The 25,248-nt window shown below is 42.6% G+C and overlaps 1 protein-coding gene across 1 annotated transcript in view; it reads left to right on the top strand.

The window, feature by feature from the left end:
- Positions 1-25,248, top strand: part of AFF3 (ALF transcription elongation factor 3) — a 335,141-nt gene that overhangs the window by 237,886 nt on the left and 72,007 nt on the right. The window contains exon 7 of the mRNA XM_066577159.1: positions 13,192-13,232. Coding sequence (XP_066433256.1) covers positions 13,192-13,232 — 41 coding nt within the window. The remainder of the gene's footprint in view (positions 1-13,191; positions 13,233-25,248) is intronic.

Here is a 25,248-nt window from a genome sequence, read left to right as displayed (position 1 = left end):
TGCCTCGGTGATCATCTGGAATACTATGTCCAGTTCTGGGCACCCCAATTTAAAAAAGACATAGACAAACTGGAGCAAGTTCAGAGAAGAGTTACCAAAATGGTGAGCGGTCTACAAATCATGTCCCATGCGGAACGGTTAAAGGATCTGGAAATGTTTAGCTTACAAAAAAGAAGTTTGGGAGGAGACTTAACAGCTGTCTACAAATATCTGAAGAGTTGTCACAGTGCAGAGGGATCAGCCCTATTCTCATTAGCACAAGGAAAGACTAGAAGCAATGGGATGAAACTGAAAGGTAGATGACACAGATTAGATATTAGAAAAAACTTTCTGACAGTAAGGGTGATCAATGAGTGGAACCCGTTACCACTGGAGGTGGTGAGTTCTCCTACAATGGAAGTGTTCAAACAGAGGTTGAACAAATATCTGTCTGGGATGATTTAGTGAATCCTGCATTGAGCAGGGAGATGGAGCAGATGAACCTGGCGGTCCCTTCCAACTTTATGATTTAATGATTCTACTAGAAACTAACTCAGGCAGACCATACAAAGTAGAATCACAGACTAGGCTAGACAAAAAGAGCAAGAGGTATATTACACTGACAAGATAGTCAGAATATGAGAACTAGATGCTTGGTACTATTAGGCCAAATAAACACTATAGTTTGCTATCAGTGACTACAACCACACTATATTTAAAGGAAGGTTAGAAAATAGCAACTCTTTCCTAATGAAGTAGGTTGAACAAAATGATCAGGTGATCTAGTCCAATGGTTGAGCTGTGGGGAATAGTTGCCTGATAACTATCCCAACTGCAGTCTAGAAGTGAGAGGAACAAGAGTTTTCTTGTTGATTGTAACAATGGGGGAGTGTACTGTCTGTAAATAGACTGCAAATGGCCTGAATATGTGGCTGTGTAAATGAGTCCTTAGAAAAACAAATATGTATGGTACCTCATGGTATAGAAATTCCATCACAAAAGTAAAGCTGGAAGGCAGCGGATAATGCACTCACCTTTATGACTTTTGCAACACCAGGCAAATCTCTAATAATAGGATATATAGGTCGGTAGTCAGTTGCAACACTTTTTCTCCTAGGCAGATGATGAAACTCGCATGTCTACTGAATATACAATTGCAGAACACAAAATTCAGAATACAGATGCTGCTGCCAAAAAATGTCCAAACTCCTTTTCCCCACTGTGAGACCTTCTGCCTTGAACTGTCTTCTGTTATTTTCATGACACTTCAGACTCCTCATATTTGTTTAAATATATCTGTCATTACTGCTGCTCACTTTCTGCAAGTTATTGTGAGATGTGTTTGATAGCGGCATGTTTGATTTGAAGTCCCACCCATGTCATACATCCTTTGACTGCAATATATCAGTGGCAGATTTAGCAATCCTTAACATGACTGGTGCATTGTGATAACTTGATTTACAGCATTGCAGTACACTGGTCTACCAAAAGTAATTGGACACGTGAGCAAGAATCAAAAGTAGTATTAATTTACAAATGTTATTACTTAGTGGGCCTCCTTTGGACCTAATAATATCGGATACTCTCCATGGTATACTTTCTGCTCTAACATCTGATAAACTTCATCCGGCATTTCCCTCCATTCATTGTGCAAACGTCTGGTGAGTTCTGTCAAGGACGATGCATCAGCCAGTCTACAATGGTGCTGATGAAGTAGGTGGTTGTGGTGTTATGGCATGGTGCTGACAAAAATACCAACTTTACTGAACAAAAGTGAAGGTTGACTTTTCAGGAGGGTATTTCGTACTTGAACGTTACATAATGTTAACAATAATTCACATCTCTAACATATTTATCCATGTTTTCCATATCAGGGGAACCCTTCTAAACAATAGTATGCTGCTGACAATACTCTGGAAATGGTCAGCAATACTTCGAACAAGACAATGCACCTTGTCACAAATCCAGTGCTCTTTCATGTTGGTTTCAGGCTATGGAGGTTCCATGATTGGACTGACCTGAACAGAGTCCCAACGTGAACCCTATTGAATATCTTTGGGATGAACTGGAACATTGGTTCAGGAAATATGAATAGTGTCAATCTTTTTTTAGATAAGTCGCCAGACATTTGTAGGATGAATGGAGGTAAATACCAGTTGAATTGTATCAGATGTTAAAGTATGCCACAGAGAGTATCCAATGTCATTAGGGCCAAATGAGGCCTCATTAAGTATTAACATGTGTAAATTAATACTACTTTTGATACTTGCTCAGGTGTCCAATTACTTTTGGTAGGATAGTGTACATTGTAGTTAAGTTATCATAAGGTTTTGAATATCCAGTTAAGGTTCGCTATATCTATGTTTTTTGTTTATTAAAGAGCATCTGTTTAGATATAGCCAGCCAGAAGACAGGAGAATATTCTTGGCTGGTGTGCCATCTCAGTACCATTAGCTCTGTGTGCACAAGATAGTACAGGACTCTTCCAAAATTTAAAAAAAATTATTTTTGGCCCTGTTATGCTATTTTCCCTGTCCAAGCAATGGATATGTCAGCAGAACCAGATAGATCCTATTTTAAGTCAATGGGGTCTGTCAGGCAATACTGGTGTCTATTGTATAACCGACCCAGCAAAGCATTTTGGCTTCTGTTATAAACAAATGCCACAGCAGAGATGTTTACCCCTTTCCACCCTATGATGTAAATGTACGGTGATGGTAGGTTAACCTCGATGCAAGGGAGGGGCACGGGCTCACGAGCTGAGTCTGCGCCATCAGCAGTGGCTGTTGGTTGCAACATATAGTTAATATCCTGTTGCAGTAGCTGGAGTCGGGACTAGATCCAAATCTGGCCATTTAACACTGAGATGCTATAATCAATATCAAATCTGATATCTAAGCGAGTAGATGAAAGAAGGCGACACACACTATTACGAATCCAATCAGCACCCCCAGTATGCAATCCCAAGATGACAGTTGGTTTCAGTGACAGCCAAGGCCTCTTAGGCAAGGCTTAATAGAAAGCATGTCAGTTTTCACTATCGACCATAAGACATTGCAATACAGAAGTATAGTGTGACTAAGAAATTTTTTTTTTTTTAAACCAATAACGTTTTTGAAAAAAATAGTAAAACTTTTTATCACAAAAAAATCCTATTTATGGCTAAAGATTTAAAAAAATACATTTGATATTGCAATGTCCATAAAGATCCAAACTCTAATATATATATATATATATATATATATATATATATATATATAATATATATCATTTAACCTGCATGGTGAACACTCTAAAAAAAAACTAAAAAAGGGAAGTTTTTTTTAATCCTGTCTCTAAAAAAAAAGAATGAAAAATTATCAAAAAGTTGCATATGCCTCAAAAAACCCTCACACAACTCCTTCAATTAAAAAATAAAATTCTTATGACTCTTGGAATATGACAATAAAAATGTCAAAAAAATATTGCTGTGTACTTAAAAGGAACCTGTCATCACCTTTAAACTATATAATGTCGCGGGCACCGGAGGGGTAGGCTAGAGATACCTCGGGCCCTGTCCTCCAGCGATCACACCGGGGACTACAGGCTGCCTAATTTCACACTAACCGTTTCCCATGTTTCTTATTGGAACAGAATTGACATTTTTGTTGCTGATGTTAACTGCTTAATATAAAACGAATAAATACATTTTGAACCATAAACTATATAATGAGGCTCAAAGGTGAGGAAATGGGGAGTCCAAAAAGCTATGTTTCATACTCACCAGGTGCCCTGTTCCTGTCTTGTGTCCCCATGAAGTTGGCATGTACAAACAGTGCAAAAGTCATGACTAGTTCCCATTAACACCAAAACTGGTTGCACCCTTAAGGAGCATACTGCATTAAAAGGAGTTGACTGGGTCATAGACTTTCTGTACAAGCAGTTCTCCGTGCTCTAACATAACAATTGAGCATATATAGGCCTCTCCACACTCCTGCTGTTTCCTATGATGGTGCCCAGTTCTCTTTGCCAGTGTTTGCTTACAGACTGCAGTCCGGCCCTGTTTACAGGATGCACAGGCACTGCAGCCAATAACAGAGCTCATAGATTGGTCGCTGAGCTCTATTATTGGCTGCAGCACCTGTAAAGTAAAGGTAAAGCCGCCTGGTGCAAGCACCAAGTCACGACTGACTCCTAGGGTTATGTTAGACGTTTCTTGTCAGACAATTTTTGCGGGGTGGTTTGCATTGCCTTCCCCAGCCATCTTTACCCCCAGCAAGCTGGGTTCTCATTTTACCGACCTCATAGGGATGGAAGGCTGAGTCAACCTTGAGCTGGCTACCTGTATCATCCTATAAACAAGCTCGGGCAACCTGCAAACGTGACGTCAAAGGGGAGACACGGAGTGGCAGGGCACAGTGGGGGCTGGGAGTGGTGAGTATATGTTTGGGTCAGATTCTACATGCGATAGCCCGCAGCGGCATCTGACTGCCCGCTTCCGAGGACCGTGCGTACTGTCCGGGTCTTCTTTTTTCTTTACTGTGAATGTGTGCGGAAGCGCTGGCGCACATGCGCAATAGTCTTTTTTTTCAAACTACTGCTTTCCCGCAGAACCCATGGCCCGTCCTGACGCTGGTCTTCTGCGCATGCGCGCCAGACGTCATTACGTCAGCCGCATGCGCAGAAGGCTGGGAAACCTGGGAAATTTGAAATCTCCTGGCTCAGTAGCCGGGAGGCAGGAGGTGTCACCGGGGACTGTGGTGACTAGTCCCCGGGCCCTTGATCGCCGTTAACCAATGGTAACGCCGATCACGGAAAAGTTTAAAAAAAAGTTGAAGTTTCAGCTGCCTTCATGGATCAGATCCATGAGGGCAGCTGAAAATACTCACCCCTGTCCTCCGTGATGTCCCGCGGTGATCTGCACCTGCTGCGGGCATCTGCGCATGCGCCGATGTGGCATACATGCGCAGAAGGCCGGAGAGCCCGGCAAATGGAAAATCTCCCTGCACCCGGCTGTCAAAGATAGCCGAGTGCAGGAAGATGTCACCGGGGACTGCTGTATGCGGTTCCCCGGGTCACATGATCATCGTTATCGTTGGATAACGCTGATCATGTAAAGTTAAAAAGTGTAAAAAAAAAATTTTAAAAAGTTAAAATTTCATCTCCCCTTACAGATCGTACCCGTGAAGGGAGATGAAATTACATACCCAAGATCCTCAGAGTTGTCCCCCTGATGGGATCCCTATCCACGGAGTTTTCCCAGCTTCTGCACATGCGCCCCCCAGCATAATGGTGGACGCATGCGCAAAAGTCAAGAATTGCCCGGGAAATTTAAAATCTCCCTGCTCCTAGCTACCAAAGGTAGCCGAGAGCCTGGAAATGTCACGGGGGGCTGCGTATACGGTTTCTGGTCACATGATTAACGTTATCCAATGGATAATGGTGATCACGTAAAAAAGTTTAAAAAAATAATTGAAGTTTCATCTCCCCTCACCGATGTGATTGGTGAGAGGAGATGAAACTTATTACTGGAGGCCTCCGCATTTAACCCCGAAGCAATACTCCTCCCCGTCTTACCCCAGCTTCTGCACATGCACCCACCAGCAATATGCTGGACACATGCGCAGGAGTTGGGGAGCCCAGGAAATTTAAAATCTCCTTGCTCCCGGCTACCAACGGTAGGTGAGAGCCTGGAGCAGTGACCAGTGGCCTCGTTGAGCGGTCCCTGGTTACGTAATAAAAAGGTAGCAATCTACCTTAGGCCAGCCTCACACGACCTGATAGAAATTGCGGATTCCGCATGTGTTTGATCTGCAGTAATACACAGAACAATTAAATGCATTGGATTACACAATTCCGCTCACATTAGCAGGTCGGAATTACGTAATCCACTTGCAGAAAACAGAATGCAGCAGGTTCTATTTTACCATGGATATCAGTGACAGAGCCCATTGTGCTCCATGGTCGCGGATATACCTGCAGGCCATACGCAACTACATTGTGTACAGACTGTGGGTACCCACGTCATCGCTAAGTGACGGCGCGGGAAATATAAACCAAAAAAGGTGTACTGCTCATGACCGTCTGTGTGAGTATGCAGATATGCACAGTACATTACGCAGCTATCCGCAGGGCCTCGGCCGTACTCACGGCTGAGATCCACTGTGGGCCGCCGCAAGCGGATTCCACATATGTCCGTGTGAGTCTGGCGTTATTCAGATCGCTACCTGCAATGCTCAACATAATTTACAAAAATCCCCGGGAACGCTCACCTTTCTCCAATTCTAGGAGCAGCTTGTTAAGCGCCTTCTGTGTGAGACAACTGCACGTCAGCAAGCTTATGAAGCCTCGCACAGCGCCACTTTTTTATCCCCATACCCGCCACTGAGGTCAAGAAATAACCCCCAAAAAACCATGGGAGTAGGGGGGATAACCAGTTTTATTGCCCCATGTGCCCATCCCAACAGGGCCTCCCTAATTACCCCTGTCTTCGGACATACCACACAGTTTACATTATTATTTTTATCTAGGATTTAGGGAACGCCAATAAGGGAACGGAGGGGGGGGGGGATTATTTTTAGATAGTCAATCCTTTTTTGCACAAGTGAGCAATGGGGCCTGGATTTTATGCAGTTGTGTCCTGAAATCCAATGGGTGTTCCCTCCATTATAGGCCTAGCCATGTGTAAGTAGATAATGGGTACGTTTCTGAACACAGGACAAACAGGGGTGTCCATTTTGGGGTGCAAGCCTTCATTCACATGTGTGCTGTAGAAAAAAAAAACTCTTTAAATTAATACAATTGCCAAAAAAAATGCTTAGATTCATTCAAAAACTGTGTGATCAAAATAAGTAGTACACCACTAGATGAATTTGTTAAGGGGTCTAGTTTTCAAAATGGGGTCATTTGTGGGGGTTCTCCATCAGTTTGGCCACTCAAAAGCTCTACAAGTGTTCTATGGGGCCTAAATGACCTTCAAGCAAAATGTCTGATCTGAAAGTCACCGTCTGCTCCTTTCGGTTTGGGCCCCCTTGTGTATACAGGCATAAAAATAGGGCCTCAATGGGTATCTTTCTGAACACAGGAAAACAGAGGTATCCATTTTGGGGTGCAAGTCTTCATTCCTATGTGTGCTGTACAAAAAAACCTGATTTTAAAATGACATAATTGCCAAAAAAGGTAAATCGTAATTTTTTTCCTTCTGCTTTGCTTAGATTCATTCAAAACCTGTGGGGCCAAAATATGCAGTACACCCCTAGATGAATTTGTTAAGCGGTCTAGTTTTCAAAATGGTGTCATTTGTGGGGGTACTATATCGTTTTGGCTGCTCAACGGTTCTACAAGTGGGCAATGGGGCCTAAAACACCTTCAAGCAAAATTTCTGTTCTGAAAGCCACCGGCTGCCCCTTTCATTTTGGGCCCCATTGTGCATACAGACATAATATTAGGGTCACCATGGGTGTGTTTCTGAACACAGAACAAACAGGGGTATCTATTTTGGGGTGTAAATCCTCATTTTCATGTGCACTATGGGAAAAAAAACCTGCCTGTAAAATTACATATTTGCAAGAATATGAAATTTTTTTTTTTCTCCTCTAAATTGCATTAACTTCTGAAAAAAAAAACGTGGGGTCAAAATGCTCATTACACCTCAGTGAATGTATTAAGGGGTGAAGTTTATAAAAAGGGGTCATTTGCGAGGGTATGTATAATTCTGATACCTATGAACCTTTGCAATCTTGGCTTGGTGTAGGAAAGCAAACTGTTCCTCAAACTGATATAATCAATGTTAAATTTTTACGTCTCCTAGATGGTTAAAAAAGAACAAAAGCTTTTCAAATGTGCGTCCAGAATAAAGCAAACAGATGGAAATATATATCTTATCAAAAATCTGTACAGAATGTTTGCACATATTTCAGCTACTGCAATTGAAAATGTGAAAAAATGATAATTTTTTCAAAATTTTCCCAATTTTGTCGCTTTTAATAAATATACACAAATTCTATCGGACTATTTTTACCACCTAAATGAAGTACAATATGCGGTGAAAAAACAATGTCAGAATCACTTGGATATGCAAAAGGTTTACGGAGGTATTCTATGTTAAAGTGACACATATCAGATTTCCAAAATTTGGCCTGGCCAATAGGCGCAAACAGGATTGGTCACTAAGGGGTTAAGCAGTTTTCAAACCTCACTAGTGCTGTGTGGGAAGACTTGACACACAAATGTTTCAGCATATTTGATTTAGTACATATTCTTTAAAGACTTTTAGCAACTACACCTTGTATCTAGAAGTCTAGCCGTTAATTGAATTGCTTCTTCTTATGAAACCTCTTTGTATTGTGATATAATTGAATACTGTAACTGACTGCAGTAAGAGAAACACAGTTGAAGCCCTGTACAAATAAATGAAAGCATAATCTAATATGCTGCTTTTAATACGCTATGACATGAGATTTTTTTTTTCTCCTGGCTTTGGTTACCTTGTTTGGAATGATGTGAAAATTTATAGTCGGGGCAGTCAATCTGTATTCGGGTTGCCAAGGACTGAATAAATAGTCCTTTGTGCTGTTATGTGTAGAGCATGTTCATCTGTATGGCCTGAACACAAGATCCACAGGGATTCATAAAAGTCAAAGCACTGGCATGTGCTGCTGAGAACTGCTGGATAAATGTATAAATTAAAGCTGGAAAGGAAATTGCGCAGCAGTGTCAAGTAGCGAGCACCAACATGAGACATCACCTTTGCAAATAAGCAGTCATCTGTAATGAAATATCCTTCCCCCTTGTAATCTTTCAAAATAAAGTGGAAAAAATTCCTGTTTGACTTAAAATTATTTATCATCAAGTCTCTGTGTAATTGCAATAACGCCAGATCAGGGTAACCCTAACAGAAGGCAACGACATAGATAATTGTACACTCCTCTGTGGATCTGTGTTTACCTTGTATATGGTTTTCATTCTACTCGGACATGGCGTCGGCTATGATGGGCTGCAGCACTTATTACTTAGGACTTTTGCATAACAGCAGTTACATTACATCATACATACATCAGTGATCACTGTTCACACATTCAGTTTGTTTGCTGTTTCTTATCTGTGTATCACATTTACATTGCAGCTCATTAATGTTCCTTGCAAACATACAGGCTGCCTACATGGAAAGCCCACTCTGGATAATTTGCAGAGGTTTGTAAAAAAAAAAGATCCCATTGACTTAAAGGGGTTGTCCCGCGAAACAAAGTTGGGGCATACACTTCTGTATGGCCATATTAATGCACTTTGTAATGTACATTGTGCATTAATTATGAGCCATACAGAAGTTATTCACTTACCTGTTCCGTTGCTAGCGTCCCCGTCTCCATGGTGCTGTCTAATTTTCAGCGTCTAATCGCCCGATTAGACGCGTTTGCGCAGTCCGGTCTTCTCCGTGTTGAATGGGGCTGCTCGTGCTGGAGAGCTGCTCCTCGTAGCTCCGCCCCGTCACGTGTGCCGATTCCAGCCAATCAGGAGGCTGGAATCGGCAATGGACCGCACAGAAGACCTGCGGTCCACCGAGGGTGAAGATCCCGGCGGCCATCTTCGCAAGGTAAGTAAGAAGTCACCGGAGCGCGGGGATTCGGGTAAGTACTATCCGTTTTTTTTTTTCAACACATGCATCGGGTTTGTCTCGCGCCGAACGGGGGGGCTATTGAAAAAAAAAAAACCCGTTTCGGCGCGGGACAACCCCTTTAAGTTACTTAGCTATATATAGCACCCAGCTGAGATATTTCTTCATGGTACGTTAGATAGAAATCTGATTTTTACGACGGCCACCCATTTGGGCATTATGACTTGCAGAGTGACATCCAAAATGTCAGACCATTGCTGCAAATAATCAGAACACTCTGTTCTGATTAACTCTGCAGCTTTTATTGGGTACCCAAAATAGATGTAGTAATTGTTGGCACGGTATGTGTGTTTAAAAGCGGCCACATACTATACAACTCACAGCTCTCATGTTCTACTATAAATGCAACACACTTTTTGTTCGCCAGGTGTAACCCTTAGGGTAGATCACACGAGTGTAACTGTATATGAGCACGTTTTTGTGGAATGCGCGTTGTGTATTTGTACGTGCATCGGCGTATTTTATTGTACTTTTTGCACACACAAAAAAATCATTCAACAATGCTCTCAGCTATTAAAATGGCAGATTTTCATTTGTTTAAAATCTTCTCTTTCCCTGCGCAAATGTGCAGGAAAATACAGCATGCTGTGCCATTTTTTTTGCACAACCAAATTGCACAAGCCAAATATGCACACGTGTGTGAACTCATTGAAATCAATGGGTGCTGTTTTCTGCATATTACGCATGAAAATTTTTTGTTTTAAATACACTTGCATGAATCCGACTTTAGTTCCAGATGTCCTATGTCACAAACATTTAGAAAATAGCTATCATTTGTGTTAAACTTTGGGTTTATGGCCAGAAAAGGATTTATTTAAAAAAAATTCCTGTATGCAATAAGGCCTGTTTCACACGGGCGACAAAGTCGCACAATTTTCAATGTTACAAATGTATGTGAAGCCTGAAAATCCTCGCACGTGGTGCTACAAAGTCGAGCAACTTTGTAGCACGATGTGCGACTTTGTAGCGACTCAAAATCGCATTATCGCCGTGAGAAAACATCAGTGGTCCCTGCGATATCCATATCGTGTCGCCCGCGTGGAAGTGGCATAAAGAAAATAAAGGCCCTTTTACATGAGAAGATTATTGTTCTGGTCGTTCAAAACCCGCACTTCTGCTGCGTTTTGAATGATAATCGTCCCGTGCAAAAAAACCCTGAATGAGTGGACGAGAATCATCCAGTCATTCCTGAACGACGATCGTTCAGTGTAAGCAGCTGTTCAGTACTGAGCGGCGGCTGATTACAGTGACTGGAGAGGGGCGGGGAGAGAGTGGGGAGAGAAATCTCCTCCAGCTGCCCCTCCTCCCTGCCGGCCGCACTGTGAGCGAGACAGCAATACTCGCTCCTGTGTAACAGCACGAGAGCACGAATACACGGCGGTGAGTGTTGGGCATCGTTTACCCGACACTCGTCCTGTGTAAAAGGAAGGTTTAGCGATGATTAGTTTATTCAAATTAAGTGATAATCGAGCACAGTGATTAATAATTGTCCTTCTTTTGTAAAGTACACTGTGCAACGCAATTTTTGTAACAGATATGCAGATAGGCGGCTTGTAGTAACTTTTGTGCACTGAATTCAAATATGATATCCGTTTTTTTCTGCGATGTAAGGTTTTTTATTATGTACCCAGTTGTGTCTATTATGTACCCAGTTGTGTCTATTATGTACCCAGTTGGGATGAGACATGAAAGATGCTTAGCTAAGGTTCTCCTGTGTACTCAGATCTCTTATATATGTATAACCAATTGTAGGGAAGTTATAATGGTTAGGTCATTTACATTGTGGGCATGAAATTAATGAAAAATCATGATGCATCAGTATCAAAGAAAATAGGATAATAAATAATAAGAAGAAATATTTTAAAAGTAAGAATTGTCTGTCTGGTTAAGCGCCACTGAAACATTCTGGCCATACTGTTGAGCATAAACTGATTATATAAGACACATACCAACACTGCAAAGCATTGCCACCCTTCCCCTTTCCTATAGAAAATGATCAAAGTGCAGAGGAAGAGATTTAGCATGAGTAGCCTGAGAATTTAAACCACTTCGCCCAATTATTTTTGAACTTTTCCAACTGGTCCTGTCTGGTGGCAATTAGATGTTCCATTACACAGTTGTGTTGGACCATTAGGAAAATCTCAGATAAGGACGCGATATCTGAGCACATCTTCTAGCAATAGCTGATCTTTTCACTGTCAGTACATGGTATAAAATCAAGAGATGAGGGGGGGTCTGGATTGCTCTACGTCTAGGGATAGGAGAGCTTTACTTGCACTCCAGTTAAGGTTAAGCTGTAGGATGGAGCAGAGTGATAGATATATTTTCTCCAATAATGGCTTGAACGAATCACAAAACCACCAAATATGAATCAACGTGCCTATTTGTTTGTTGCATCTTTAACATATCTTAGAATGTTGTGGTGAAATCTAAATGATAAGGAGTCAGGTACCATCAATACAAAAGCTTCCTATTGGATTCAAAGTGTTTTGCACAATGAGATGTCTTTAAACTGAGTCAGAATGCTAATGACCACTGATCCAGGTGTAAGGATTTCTGGAAATCTCTTTTCCAGTTAGTTTGAAAGAGAGGAGTTTTTAAAGGTAACCTAGACAATATTGCCACATAGGCCTTCTTGATGGAGCAACAATCAGCCAATGAACTAGAAAAAGCTGAAATATCAGGTACAGCTATAATGCATGTTCAGGCATTTTGCCTGCACATGGCCCCAGAAGGAGAAGGAAGTCTTGGGTCTTAAAGGCCCCAACCCCTATCCTGCTGCTGACACACTGGGCCCCTGCACTTAAATTTCCGGCAGCAGCATCAGAAGAACTATCTTAGAATCATAGATTCGTAGAGTTGAAAGGGACCTCCATGGTCATCAGGTCCAACCCCCAGCTCAATGCAGAATTCACTAAATCATCCCAGACAGATGTCTGTCCGGTCTCTGTTTGAGGACTTCTATTGAAGGAGAACTGACCACCTGCTGTGGCAACCTGTTCCACTCATTGATCACCCTCACATCTTCTTTCTTCATACAGTCCAGACTGAAGCTGTACTCTCTGTGCATAGAATAATTTCTCCTCTGTCTCCAACTCCCAGTGCAATATGTGCAGGATACTGGGAAGGGATTATGTTGGGCATGTAGTGGGTGCCACACAGGGGTGCGCTATCTCTAAGCAGGGACCACAGAGAGGGAAACTATTTTTTTGGAGAGAGTCCAGGCACATTCCTATCACAGTAGCCCTTTGCAAACTGGAGGGATGGATTGAGTCTATTTCACAACATATCGATGTAGATAACATATATCCACTGGTTTGGGAGTAAATACTCGTACAGTGTCGTTCAAACTAGACTTTTGGATCATCAGATTGGTCAGTCATTATAATTGCTGCATAGATCTGTACTTGCAGTAAATAGATCCTTTTTTCCTGTGCTTGTTAATTGTGTAAATTAAAAGGTACAAACTGTTCAAGTGTTTAATTAGGAACTCAAATGATTAACTTGCTGCTTTGTTTTAGAACATGAAGTTAATTTTTCTGTTGTGTTTTTTTTCTCAGCCAGCAACCCAGGGACAAGCCATCGGGCTCCAAAATGACAGGTATCTTTTATCATTTTTATAAACCATAAATTGCTTCATGAAGCATAGAAACTGTTTTATAGTAGCAAATAAGTCACAGTCAAATTGTGTGTATAGAGGGCCTTACTTACTAAAATGTTATTGGGAATGCTGAAAAAGGAGTTTCAGACGATTCATGGAAGTGTACTAGTTTATGCCTTCTTCGCCCAGGATTTATTGAACTGAATGTTAATAGTGGCAGCCTATTACTGTTATTTGGAATGCCCATGTGTTTAGTGTATCAAACTTAGTGATTTAACACTTAATAAGGTACCAAATGTACCAAATTAGAAGTCGCAATTTTAAGCAGCTCTTTGTTTTGGCTCCTAGCGGTGGTCAACTCCTCTTTGATTTTCATACATTCTAATAGATCATGTGAACAGTTTCAGCCTCTGTATATAAACTGTGTATGTTTCCATTAAGGAGCTATTCACAATGATCTGGATGCCGCAATTACTGTACCTACTCCATAATTCACCCCATTGGATTGCGCGAGGCTCCTTTAACAGGATTAATCAACTGTTTAGAAACTTGATATGGAGAGATAAAGGACCTAGAATTAGGTTGGAGACGCTGTGCAACTCTAAGGGGGATGGAGGACTTGCGTTGCCTAATCTCATGTCATTTTTTCTAGCATCACAAATACAACATTTTAGAGGATGGAAATCGGAAAACACGCGAGATGGGAGTTTTCGTCTTCTAAAAATTATTTTCACTGTGCGCACCTGTTTGAGGCCCTGGAGAGCTTTAGGTTCCGCTGCAGTCCCCACAGTCTCCCAACTTTGGCCCTCATGCATAGGGTTTGGTGGAAGGTCAAAGAAATAATAGGGATTAAGAGCTTTACACACTATACTCCTATCTGGGATAACCCAAGGCTGCGAGAGCTAGAGAAGTTGGAGGGCTTTCAAGGATGGAAGGATAGGGGGATCAGGCGTCTGGGTCAGATAGTGTCAGGAACCCATATTAAATCCTTTGAGCAATTGAGAAATGAATGCGGCCTGCCACATTCTCAATTCTTCAAATATTTGCAGCTCCGGCATGCCTTTCAAGCAGAGAGAGGCCTAGAAAATATAGAGATTGAGAGACTTCTGCCAGCAGAGATCGTAGGAGGTACAACTAATACTAAGGAGAAAATATTCTGTGTATATTCCAGTATACAGATCCAGATAAATCTGTGCAATCCTCTAGCAACGAGGAGCAAGTGGGAGGAAGATATTGGCCTTATTGAAGAATCCTTGTGGGCAGAAGTATTACAGATGTCCCCCAAACTGTCCTTGAGTGAGTCTCATAGACTATCACAAATATATTTAATGCACAGGGTGTACCGCACTCCATTGTTTCTATACAATATAGGTGCGAGGGATACCCCCTTGTGTAACAGATGCAAGATCCACACAGCAGACCTTATACACATGATGTGGCGTTGTCCTAAGCTGCAGAGACATTGGACTGAGGTGTGCAGTCTGATCCATGCTGTGTATGAAATTCAACTGGAATTTACACCACTGATATGTGTTTTAGGATATGTGAATGATGTGCCCCTGGAAGAAAATGAAAAGCTAGCAGTAGCTAGGATACTATATCTAGCCAGGAAACTGATAGCACAACATTGGCTAGACGAAGCTCCCCCTGATCTGGCTGAGTTAAGAAAAAAAATCACTGAAATCCTAATGTGGGAAAAAAGCATTTATTATAAAAGAAAAACACCACAAAAATACTACAGTGTTTGGTTCAAATGGCTGCATGCCTTCCGTCTTTTTGAAAATGACCTGACTAGAGGATAAGGTCCAATGAGATAACTATGTCATGGAAATGCTAACCCTTACATTCTAGGTGACGTTGAGCTGTGTGGTCTGTGAAGTGCCCCTCAGTGATTGCGAAAAATCCAAGGAACTTTATACAATGAGCTGAGACACTGCAGGAGAGACTATTGGGTCTTGTTTACTGGGGAGATTTGTTATGGTCTGTGTGTTTGTACTGTTTGTGTACCAAAAGTGTCTTGAGACACAAGAAAAATGTATTCAATAAAAAAGATTTGAATCAAGGAGCTATTCACATTAGGATTTTCATGCGTGTTTAACGTATATGTTAAATGTGCATGAAAAACCGTATACAAACATATACCATTTTAGGTATGCCTGTATATTTTTAAACTTTGTTCTTAGTTAATGGGTACTTCAAGCGAAACATTTTTATATCTTTTTTTTTTATTAAAATGTATTCACTTGACCGATGCTAACATCCTAATGTGAACAACCCCTTACCGACAGCAAGCAGATAGCTTTAAAATGGTGAGGAATTTAATGTTAAAAAGTTGCAAACTTTTCATTATAGAATGCTTAAAATATACCTTCAGTCATAAACCGCTTTCCATAAATCAATGATACAAGTGAAGATAAGAAGCTTTGTAATACATGCTTCTATAACCCCACTTACCTGTCCACGCTACCAAGAATGTCCGTAGAGTCAGGCACCACCAACTTGGTGAAAACGAGAGCAGCAGGGAACGAGTTGGGCAGCATGTGGGCAGAGCACACAGCTATCAAGACAGTTTGATATAATGTACTCTGGTGTGTGTGTAATGTCAATTTACTTTAGATGTTTCCTGGGTCTGCTGACTGACCTGTCAGCAGAATAATCTATGTTACTCTCCAGCAGCCTATAAGAGTGCTTAGTACTCTATTTAAAAAGAACTTGTCACCTCCCTAGAGCACCATAAACTAAGTGCTGTTAGGAGAGGTGACAGGGAGCCAGGTGATGTACAGGGTTGTCCAAATGTATGGAGACACCTTAATAAATAGAAAATGGTGTTTGGTAATGCCTTCCTATGTGTGGTATACTGTTAAGAGAAACTATGGGGCTAATCTGAGAGGGTCAGTGTCCAACAATGTGGCCATTTTGAAAACTACCATGTTGGAACCAAGTCGATATTTTCAAATGGGAAGGGGTGCGTGTGACATATGCATCTGATTGAGATTTAGAACTTGATGAGTATCCAAATCAGTAATGTAACTTTATTTCTGCGAAAGTTGTTAACAATTTTTCTGTGACATGAAAAACAATGACAATCCACTATAGGATATGCTCCCTGTTATTTTGAATTGCCGATGCTATCCTCTTCTTCCATTCATGATGTTTCTTGTGCGCCACACTCTGGATTTTCACTGTGTAAACCCTGGACTTGACATTACACCACAGGTAGAAGTCTAAGAGGGTGAGATCCAGTGAACCACTCCACTAGGCCACGACATTCAATCCACTTCCCCAGAAATTGCTGATCCAAAAACTAAAAACATCACAGCCATAATGTGGGGGGTACCATCCTGCTGGAAAAACACTGGGAATGTGCCATCTTCGTTGCACAGTGATGGGAGCACCTTGTCATGTAGCAGTTGCAGATACTTGGCAGCAATAAGGTTACCATTGATAAAAAATGGACCCACTATCTTCATACCACACACTGAATCACACCATGACTTTCTGAGTGCCAACCATCTTGGAGGTATCTTTCTATTGTGGATTTGTGTCAGACCAGTAGTTAAGGTCTTGCTTGTTAACCTCCTCGTTTACATAGATGTTTGCCTCATCACTGAACAGTACTGTCTTTGTGAAACATGGGTCCCATTGCAATTGCTGTGACACCCATTCCGCAAATTTAACATGGTTAATAGGATCATTGAGATGATGCAGCTACTTGATCTTGTAAGGGTGCCATCTGCCCAATGGTGGTTCAACTCACCCTGCTCTCCTGTGACAAACAACGTATGCTATGATATGGGACCTTACAGAAGGACACAGGATGGATAATGCTGTTGCTTCATTTGTGGCAGTTTTGTTACATCCACTTTTTGACAGGTCACAAAACACACAACCTTGGCAAGCAATTTGCTAGTTGTGCCATGACAGATGGGTGGTCTGTTAGGGTGCTAACCGTTGAAATTCGCTGCATTGATTCGGATACTGCATTTACCGAAAAACAGCCATATCTTTGTCTGTAACAAAGACAAAATTGATAATAACTTTGGCAGGAATGAAGGAATTTCGCAGATTTGAATTTCCCATCAAATTCTTTAGCAGATGCATATGTCGCATTCACCCTTTCCCAAATTAAAAAAAATATCTACTTGGTTCCAAGATGGCTGTTTTCAATATGGCGGCTGTGTTGGACCCTCACAGATTTGCTCCTTCATCTTAGCAACTGTTTTTCATTTATTCAGATGTTTCCATACCCTTCGACCACCCTACATTTTTTATACTTACCCACTCACTGGAGTCCACGATCCCCTCTGAAACCACGCATTGGAACTCCAGGAAGATAATTTGCATTCTGGGAACAGTGGAGAGTCGCTGTGAGGGGAATAATCTCTGAGTTTAGCCGGGTCTAGCTGCTGGAGGACATCGCTAGATCAGGGATTGGAGCTCCAGAAAGATAATTTGCATACTCCCGATGTATTCTAGGAAGAGCAAAGAGTCACTGTGAGTAGGACAATCACGGGATTTAGCCAGGTTTAGTTGCTTGGAGGACATCACCAAAAGTTTTACACTTCGTAACATCCTATATGATAAATATTCCAAAATCCTTGACTAGTAGAAGTTTGGAAGTGGACATCAACTCACTATGTGCAACATGGAAGAGGAAAGTAATCATATGGTGAGCTGCAACGTATGCAACATGTTTACAGACCTACCAGAGGAAAAGCCAAACTTCACTTGCCAGAAATGTAAGCTTGTGTCTCTATTGGTGGAAAAGGTGGAAAGTCCGCAATAGAGAATAGCTACAATGAAACTCATTAAGGAAGCTGAAGATTTCCTTGACAGAGCAGATTAACTCTTAAGCTTGTTGAAAGAAAATACGTTTTCATTGTACCTGCGGAAGCATAGAATAGAAGCATGTGACCAAAGACGCAAGAGGATTAGGAGGCAGTCAGCCCATACTGCTCAGTAATTGGTACCAGGCTCTCACGCAGGAGAACAATGAAGAGGTACTTCAAAATATGACTTTGCCCACAAAGAACAGTCTAGTGAACACTCAGAATCCTCTTGGATGGAGAAAAAGGAGGGTTGTTGTGAAGAAAAAAAAAGAGAGTAGTGGTTGTGGGGGATTCCCTATTAAAAGGAACAGAGGCAGCTGTCTGCAGACTTGACATAGCCTCATGAGAAGTGTCCTGCCTTTCAGGTGCACAAACCAAAGGTGTGTCTGATAGGCTATCAAGACTGTTCAGTTCTACAGAACACCACCCATTCCTACTAATACATATAGGGACAAATGACACCACAAAAAAGACCCTGCAGAGACTTTGAAGACTTTGTCAGGAAAGTGAAGGAACTAGGGGCACAGGTGGTCTTCTCATCCACCCCCCCCCCCCCAGTGGATGGCCATGGAATAAAGAGATGGAACAGGATTCTAGAGGTGAACAACTGGCTACGTTGATGGTGCTATCAGTAAGGATTTGGATTTCTAGACCATGGAGTGAATTACTTATATGATGGACTGCATGCTATAGACGAGTTGCACCTTACAAAAATAGGAAAGCATATAATTGTCAGGCGTCTTGCTACACTCATCAGGAAAGCTTTACACTAGAACAATATGGGAAGGGAAATGAAAAGCCAGGTAAAAATATACAGCTAATGAATACAGTTGAGAACCTCGCTATTAGAAGTGGAAAGAAAGAACAAAGACAAAAATTCAGAAGGAAAGTAGAGGAGCAAGAGACACCGATCACAAACTAAAATGTTTTTACTTAAATTCACAGAGCATGGAAAACAAACAAGGGGAATTGTAACTCCTATCACAAGAAGAGAAATATGATGTCATCGGCATCACGGAAATTTAGTAGGATGATAGACCTAATTCAAAATACAAGGGTTGAAGAATACAACTCTGGATTTCACACTGAAACTAGATACAGGTCGCACTGCCCTGGGCCCGAAACCAGCGGACTTAAGCCACCCCGGAGATGTGATTTGCAGGGTGCTTCCTTACCTACATATGGATGCTATTTTACAGAAGCTCGGAGATGGAGTTACAACCTTGTTTCATAGTAATCCCATACAGATTCTGCTGAATCTCTTGCACCTTACACTGTAGAAATGACAAGGTCTGCAACCTCTCTTGCAGGCTCTAAAAAAATCGTAATCTAAGTTACATGTGGTCCTTCCCTTTCCGCCAACAAATGCCTCATACTAGTGTTATGCATAGTCTCTATTCTCCGGATGATCTTCCAGGTTTGCTTTTTACCTTGTATCTCCCCAGTCTCATGATACCAGACTCATCCTCCCAATGTCATGAACCCTCACTTTGCCTGATGGGACACAATGTATTATCTTATTTTCATGAGAGAGTCAGGACCCTGTACGGCTGCGGGTGGTAGCCTTTTGTTTGTACATTTCGCCTTAACTTCTCGCCATGTTCCAAGTATTCCTTGAGTTACTTTCTAGAAGCTATACCCTCCCTAGAGATTGGCTTGCCCATTCTTCTTTGTGGGGGACCTGGTGAGGAACTTCAGAGGGGTGTATGCGTTTTGAACGATTAGAGCGATAATCGTCCCGTGTACAAGGGCCTTAAACAAGCAGTCATTGTGTTTCAGCACAGCAAACAAACACCCCTCCCCTCAAGTAATTCAGACGCTCAAATACTAAACAGTTTCAATTTAAATGTAACGAATAGTGAACTACCTAACAAACTTTCTTAATCAGGCTGAAACTCAGCGATAAGCCACAAGGGAAGTAATAGTGCACGATGGCCACGCGTGTACACGTAACACTTATCGCTCACTGTTGTGCGTTTGAATGAATTTTGAGTGATTGTTTCATGTAAATGGGCCTTTACTCATATGTATTAATGCACATGCTTGCATTACATGTAAAGTTCATTGATTTCAGTGGGAACTTTGTAATTCCTAATTTTCTTTTATGGTGGCGTTACATGGAAATTGAGCTATTTGGCATGTTCCCCCATAGTATGGAGGACAAGAGGAGAACATATTCTATTCAGCTAGTTGTCTGGAAAAGCTTCCAAAATAGGAATTGTCCAAAGTGGGTACGCCTTTAAATACCTGCATTGAAAATTTAAAAACTGTCAAATGTGTTTAATCAGGTTTATTTTTGTCTAATATTACATTTTGTTTCATAATCAGAAACCAGAAGATACCTTTTGAAGGGGGTCAAATAATTAAAACCACTCAGAGCATTCATTTTACCCATTCGCCTATTATTTGGTCTTTGTATAGCAATCTTTTTACTAACTATTTAAATTTAGGTGAATATTGTATTCATGCCAGAAACATTTTTTCTTAGTAGAAGAAGACATAAATCTTGATAGAGGCAGAAAGGTTATATATTTCCAACCCTACTAATTTCAATAAGACTTGTTGGCTAGGTCTATCCCGTCTGTATAAACATCAGCTTGCTATTAAAACCAAACGGAAGCTTTTTTTTAACCAAACAATACTATCTAGTCTAGTCATCTCTCAGCAAACTTAATTAAGCAAAATATCAGTCTAATTCTGTTCTTAAAATAAAAGACCCTAGTGGGGTGGAGCTTACAAAATCGCAGTCTATCACAACTCGATTTAAAGACTATTACGCTACTCTATATAGCTCCTCGAGTGATAAATCCTTATCAGATGCCCTAGCTTATCTGGAAAATCTCACGTTCCCAACCCTCTTCTAAGAACAAGTTGCTCTACTGGATACTTCCATTACACTGGAGGAGACTCGACAAGCTGTCGCAGACCAGGCACTGAATAATCCTCCTGGGCCTGGCGGTCTTCTTATTGAGGTATATCAGAGATATTTAAAGCAACTTTCTCTGGCCCTACAGGAGATGCTGCGACAGGCCCATCGGGTGGCTGACTCCCACCCTATTTTTACAACACGACCATTATCGGTCTACTAAAATCTGAAAAGGAACCTATGGAGTACGACTCCTATCACCCAGTATCACTACTTTACGCTGATTATAAAATTCTGTCTATCATTATTGATGAGCAGACGGGCTTTATGCCTGGGAAATCTACCAATATAAATATTCATAGAGTCCAGACAACCATCCAACTTGGTAGATTTTAAATATGCCCTGGGTGCTAGTGTCATTGGACACCATAAAGACCTTTGACTCCTTGAAGTGGAGCTTCTTAGATTTTTTGGATTTGGCCTGCAATTCTTGAAATGGATCCAAATTATTTATAAATCTCCAATAGCCAATGTAATAGTAAATGGTATACCGTCATCTAAATTCCCCTTATCCCATGGCACTAGACAGGGTTCCCCTCTATCTCTGGCTCTATTTGCCATAGCAATAGAAGCACTGGCTATAAGACTGCGCTGCACCCCGGAAGTTATGAGTGTTTGGTGGGAGGGTCGAGGAAGTGTAGTGGGTTTATACTTTGCAGAGACCAAAAGACCAAGTTGGGATGGCTTTATCAGACTTCTATCTAGTGGGCCAATTGCGAAACCCAAAAACCCTGTTTTTTGGAGGAAGAACTACCCCTTGCTGACCACTACCTTGCTGGGTTGGTGTCAGAAAAGGATTTGCTTAATTTCCTGGAACACCTAGAATATACCAAATCATCTGCCCTGATACCATTACATAAATTGTCCCTGTCTGTATGGCGTATTACTAAGAACATTAAACATTTCATAGATGTGGTGTGAGACCTTTAACTATGGCATAATACTGCACTACTCTCCTTGCAATCCATACCAGACTATAGGTACTGGGCCAGGCTGGGAATAAACACATTGAGAGATGTATATAAGGATAATGTGTTGATATTATTTACCTAACTACGTGAAAACCTACAAACACCTCAACTGCAGCTGTTCATTTATTTTCAATAGTACCATGCTCTAAATTCCTTATTGTCCCCTGGCCTAACTAAAATTTCTAACTATATTATAACAGGCGTATTAAAATCTCAGGGACCTAAGGGATTAATCTCCATGCTATACACACATCTACTGTGAGCCCAAATCAGTCATAAGCCATTGACTGTATATCTACGTTATCATCAGAAGACTGGCTAGACATGATGGATTCACATCTAACTGTATCCTCAGCTATAAACAATAAATTGATACAACTATATATTGTTCATCAGTCCTATTTAACCCCAAGTAGACTACATAAAATGTATTTTCATAGATGTCATCAGCTAAATGCAAGTTTTTGGCACTTAATATAGGAATGTTCCCACATCATTGATTTCTGGGTGTATGTTTTTACCTTTCTGTCCTCATTTCTGCCCACCCCCCTTAACTTGGATCCCAACATATCGTTGTTTGGTCTGTTGGATGTGGAAGTATGGCCGTATTATACCTGAATCTTCCTCAGGGAAGTTTTGTTCCTGGCCAAGAAAACAATTGCTATGAGGTGAATGGCTGTAGAGTTGCCCTCAATGTCAGGTTTGGCAGGGTTGGTTCATGCAACACCGCCGTAAAAATAAATCAACACAAGGGATGTCCCAAAAAATTTCAAAAGTTATGGGGATCATAGCCCAACTTGAATTAAACGCTATAAACTGTTCTACCAAAGTAGAGGCATAAGTTACTACACGTTAAATAAGATATATATGACTTCCGCCCAAGACACAGAGGGAGCAGGACGTGTCCTACAGAGCTCCTGCAGACACAGCATCCCAGAGCCACCGGGACCCTCTGGTGTCCCACAAAAGCAGCTGCCGGGGACGAACACCTCCCCTGCTTGCGAGGCAGAAGCCCCCCACATCTAAAAGACACCCGGGAAGTCCCCGGGAGACCCCGCAACGCGACCCAAGCAACCGCCAAACGGGACACGGGCGGGAGGAGAAAGAAAACGCGGGGCACGCGGCGCACCGAGATCCTACCTGCGGAGGGACCAGCCGGACCACCGACCGCCGCCTGGGACGCGCCGAGGATTCCCCGGGGTGCCGCGGCCTGGGAGGCACCCGAGACCGCGGCCTGAACTTCCGGTCGCGAGGGCCGAGAAATCCCCCGGTCGGAGAGGAGCGAGAGGGACCCCAGGGGGAGCCCGGAAGACCCGCTGGGAACCACAAGCCTACGGGGTGAGGGCGGAGAAGCGGAGGCCAGGCGGAGGCGGGAGCCGCGATCCGGCCCCCCGGCCGCGACAACCGGCAAGCAGAGCGGCGTGAGGGGAGGAACCCCCTAAGGTATCCGGGCGACCCGGGGGGTCTCTCCAGAGCGCTGCGGCCGCCCGCGGAGCGACCGGAGCGCCGCGGCCTAGCAGCGGCAGAAGCCGCGGCCTGGATTCCTGGCGGCGACACTCGCGATAAGCCCCGCCCACTACGGAGGCCGCAGGAGCGGCGCTTGGGAGACCGGCCTCTCTGGGTGAAGCGCGCCGCGGCCCGGCGGCACCCGAATCATCGGCCCCGACGGGGAGGGGGCTATCGGTGGGCCGCGGCCCGACGAGACCCAGGGGCTACGACACGGGGCCCTGAAGGTGGCATCAGCGAACCGCAAGTAAAGGGAATGATATAGAACCCCCCCACAGAAGACTGAGTAGCCCCCACCCACACATCTCCCTAGAAACAGGCCACAGGAAAAGCAGTAAGGGGAAAACAGAAGTCATATAAAAGCCCCCGCACGAACAGTGAACAAACCCCACCCGGCCGTGGCCCGGGGCGGTGCCCCAAGAAAACAACAAAGGCATAAACAAGGCCTGAGGGGAGGGGGAGAAGAAGTAAGGAGGAACACAGAAGGGTAACACACCTAAAGAAAAGGAGAGCGCCCCAAGAGGGGGGGGGGGGAGGTAGAAAAGGGGAAGAAAACGATCTGGAAAAGAAAAACACCCGCAAAACAGAGACCCCCCAACCCTGCAGAATAGAGTGGAGGCGAGAGGGGAGACAAAAGTAAACATAACAAGAACAAAATCCACCAGAAAAACCCAATAGAACCACTCAAACAAAAATGGAAGAATAATAACTAAACGAGAAGCCGCATCCGCACCGAAAAAACCAGCAACAAAACAAAAGCGAACTTGGATACAGGGAAATAGCAGCTCCTTGTACACAAAGTCTGCATACTCACCAGAACCGAAAACCGAAATATGGACAAATACCTAAACGAACGCAATTCAAACACTACAACACGAGCAACACGCCAGATAGATACAGACAAATCAAACTCAGGGGGAAAGCAGAAAAACAGACCGACCAAAAGTACAAAAGAAAAAGAGAGCAAGAATACTCAACAGCCCATACCCTCCTCAAGAAACGCCTCACCCCGAGCTACAACAACATCCGACCAAAACCCTGAAACTCCGCCTCCACAAACCGCCACGTCACCGATGGATAACAGCGCAGAAATGACACAGGCCACAATGGTGGCGCAAGAGGTCTCAAAAATCTTACTACCATTATTTGACAACAGACTAGAGACATTGCACAAATCTATAAATTCAGCTCTATCGCAAATTACGGACAACACCCAAAGACTGACAGAGTTGGAAGCAAAGTCCCAAAACACAGACCAATCCATAGCCACCTTAGAAGCCTCATTACAAAGAAGCCGATTAGAAACCGAAGCACTCCGGGAAAAAATAGATGACCTAGAGAACAGACATCGACGCAATAATCTGCGTTTTGTGGGAATCCCGGAATCGGTAACTAACGCCCAACTCTTAACATATCTAACCACAGACCTACCACAAGCCCTCCAACTCAACATGCCAAATGACCCCTTAATAATTGAAAGGGCCCATAGAGTTGGCCCACCAGGAGACGGACGCAACAACAGAACCCGACCACGACCAGTGATAGCCAAATACATGCATTGGGCAACGAAAGAGGAGGTTATACAGGCCTACAGACGACGAAAGGAACTGATAATTCAAGGAATGAAAATCCTCATATTTCAGGACTTCTCAGCTGCAGTTTCTCAAAAACGCAAATTATTCACCCCAATTTGTCAAGCCCTACATGAACAAAACACACGTTTCCAACTGCTGTATCCCGCAAAACTTCGGGTTCAAGAAGGCAATAGAACTCTGATATTTAAT

The sequence above is a fragment of the Eleutherodactylus coqui genome, chromosome 1 (assembly GCF_035609145.1).
Source record: "Eleutherodactylus coqui strain aEleCoq1 chromosome 1, aEleCoq1.hap1, whole genome shotgun sequence".
NCBI lineage: Eukaryota > Metazoa > Chordata > Amphibia > Anura > Eleutherodactylidae > Eleutherodactylus > Eleutherodactylus coqui.
Note: the sequence above shows the minus strand (reverse complement) of the source record. Positions and strands in the feature narration are given on the sequence as shown.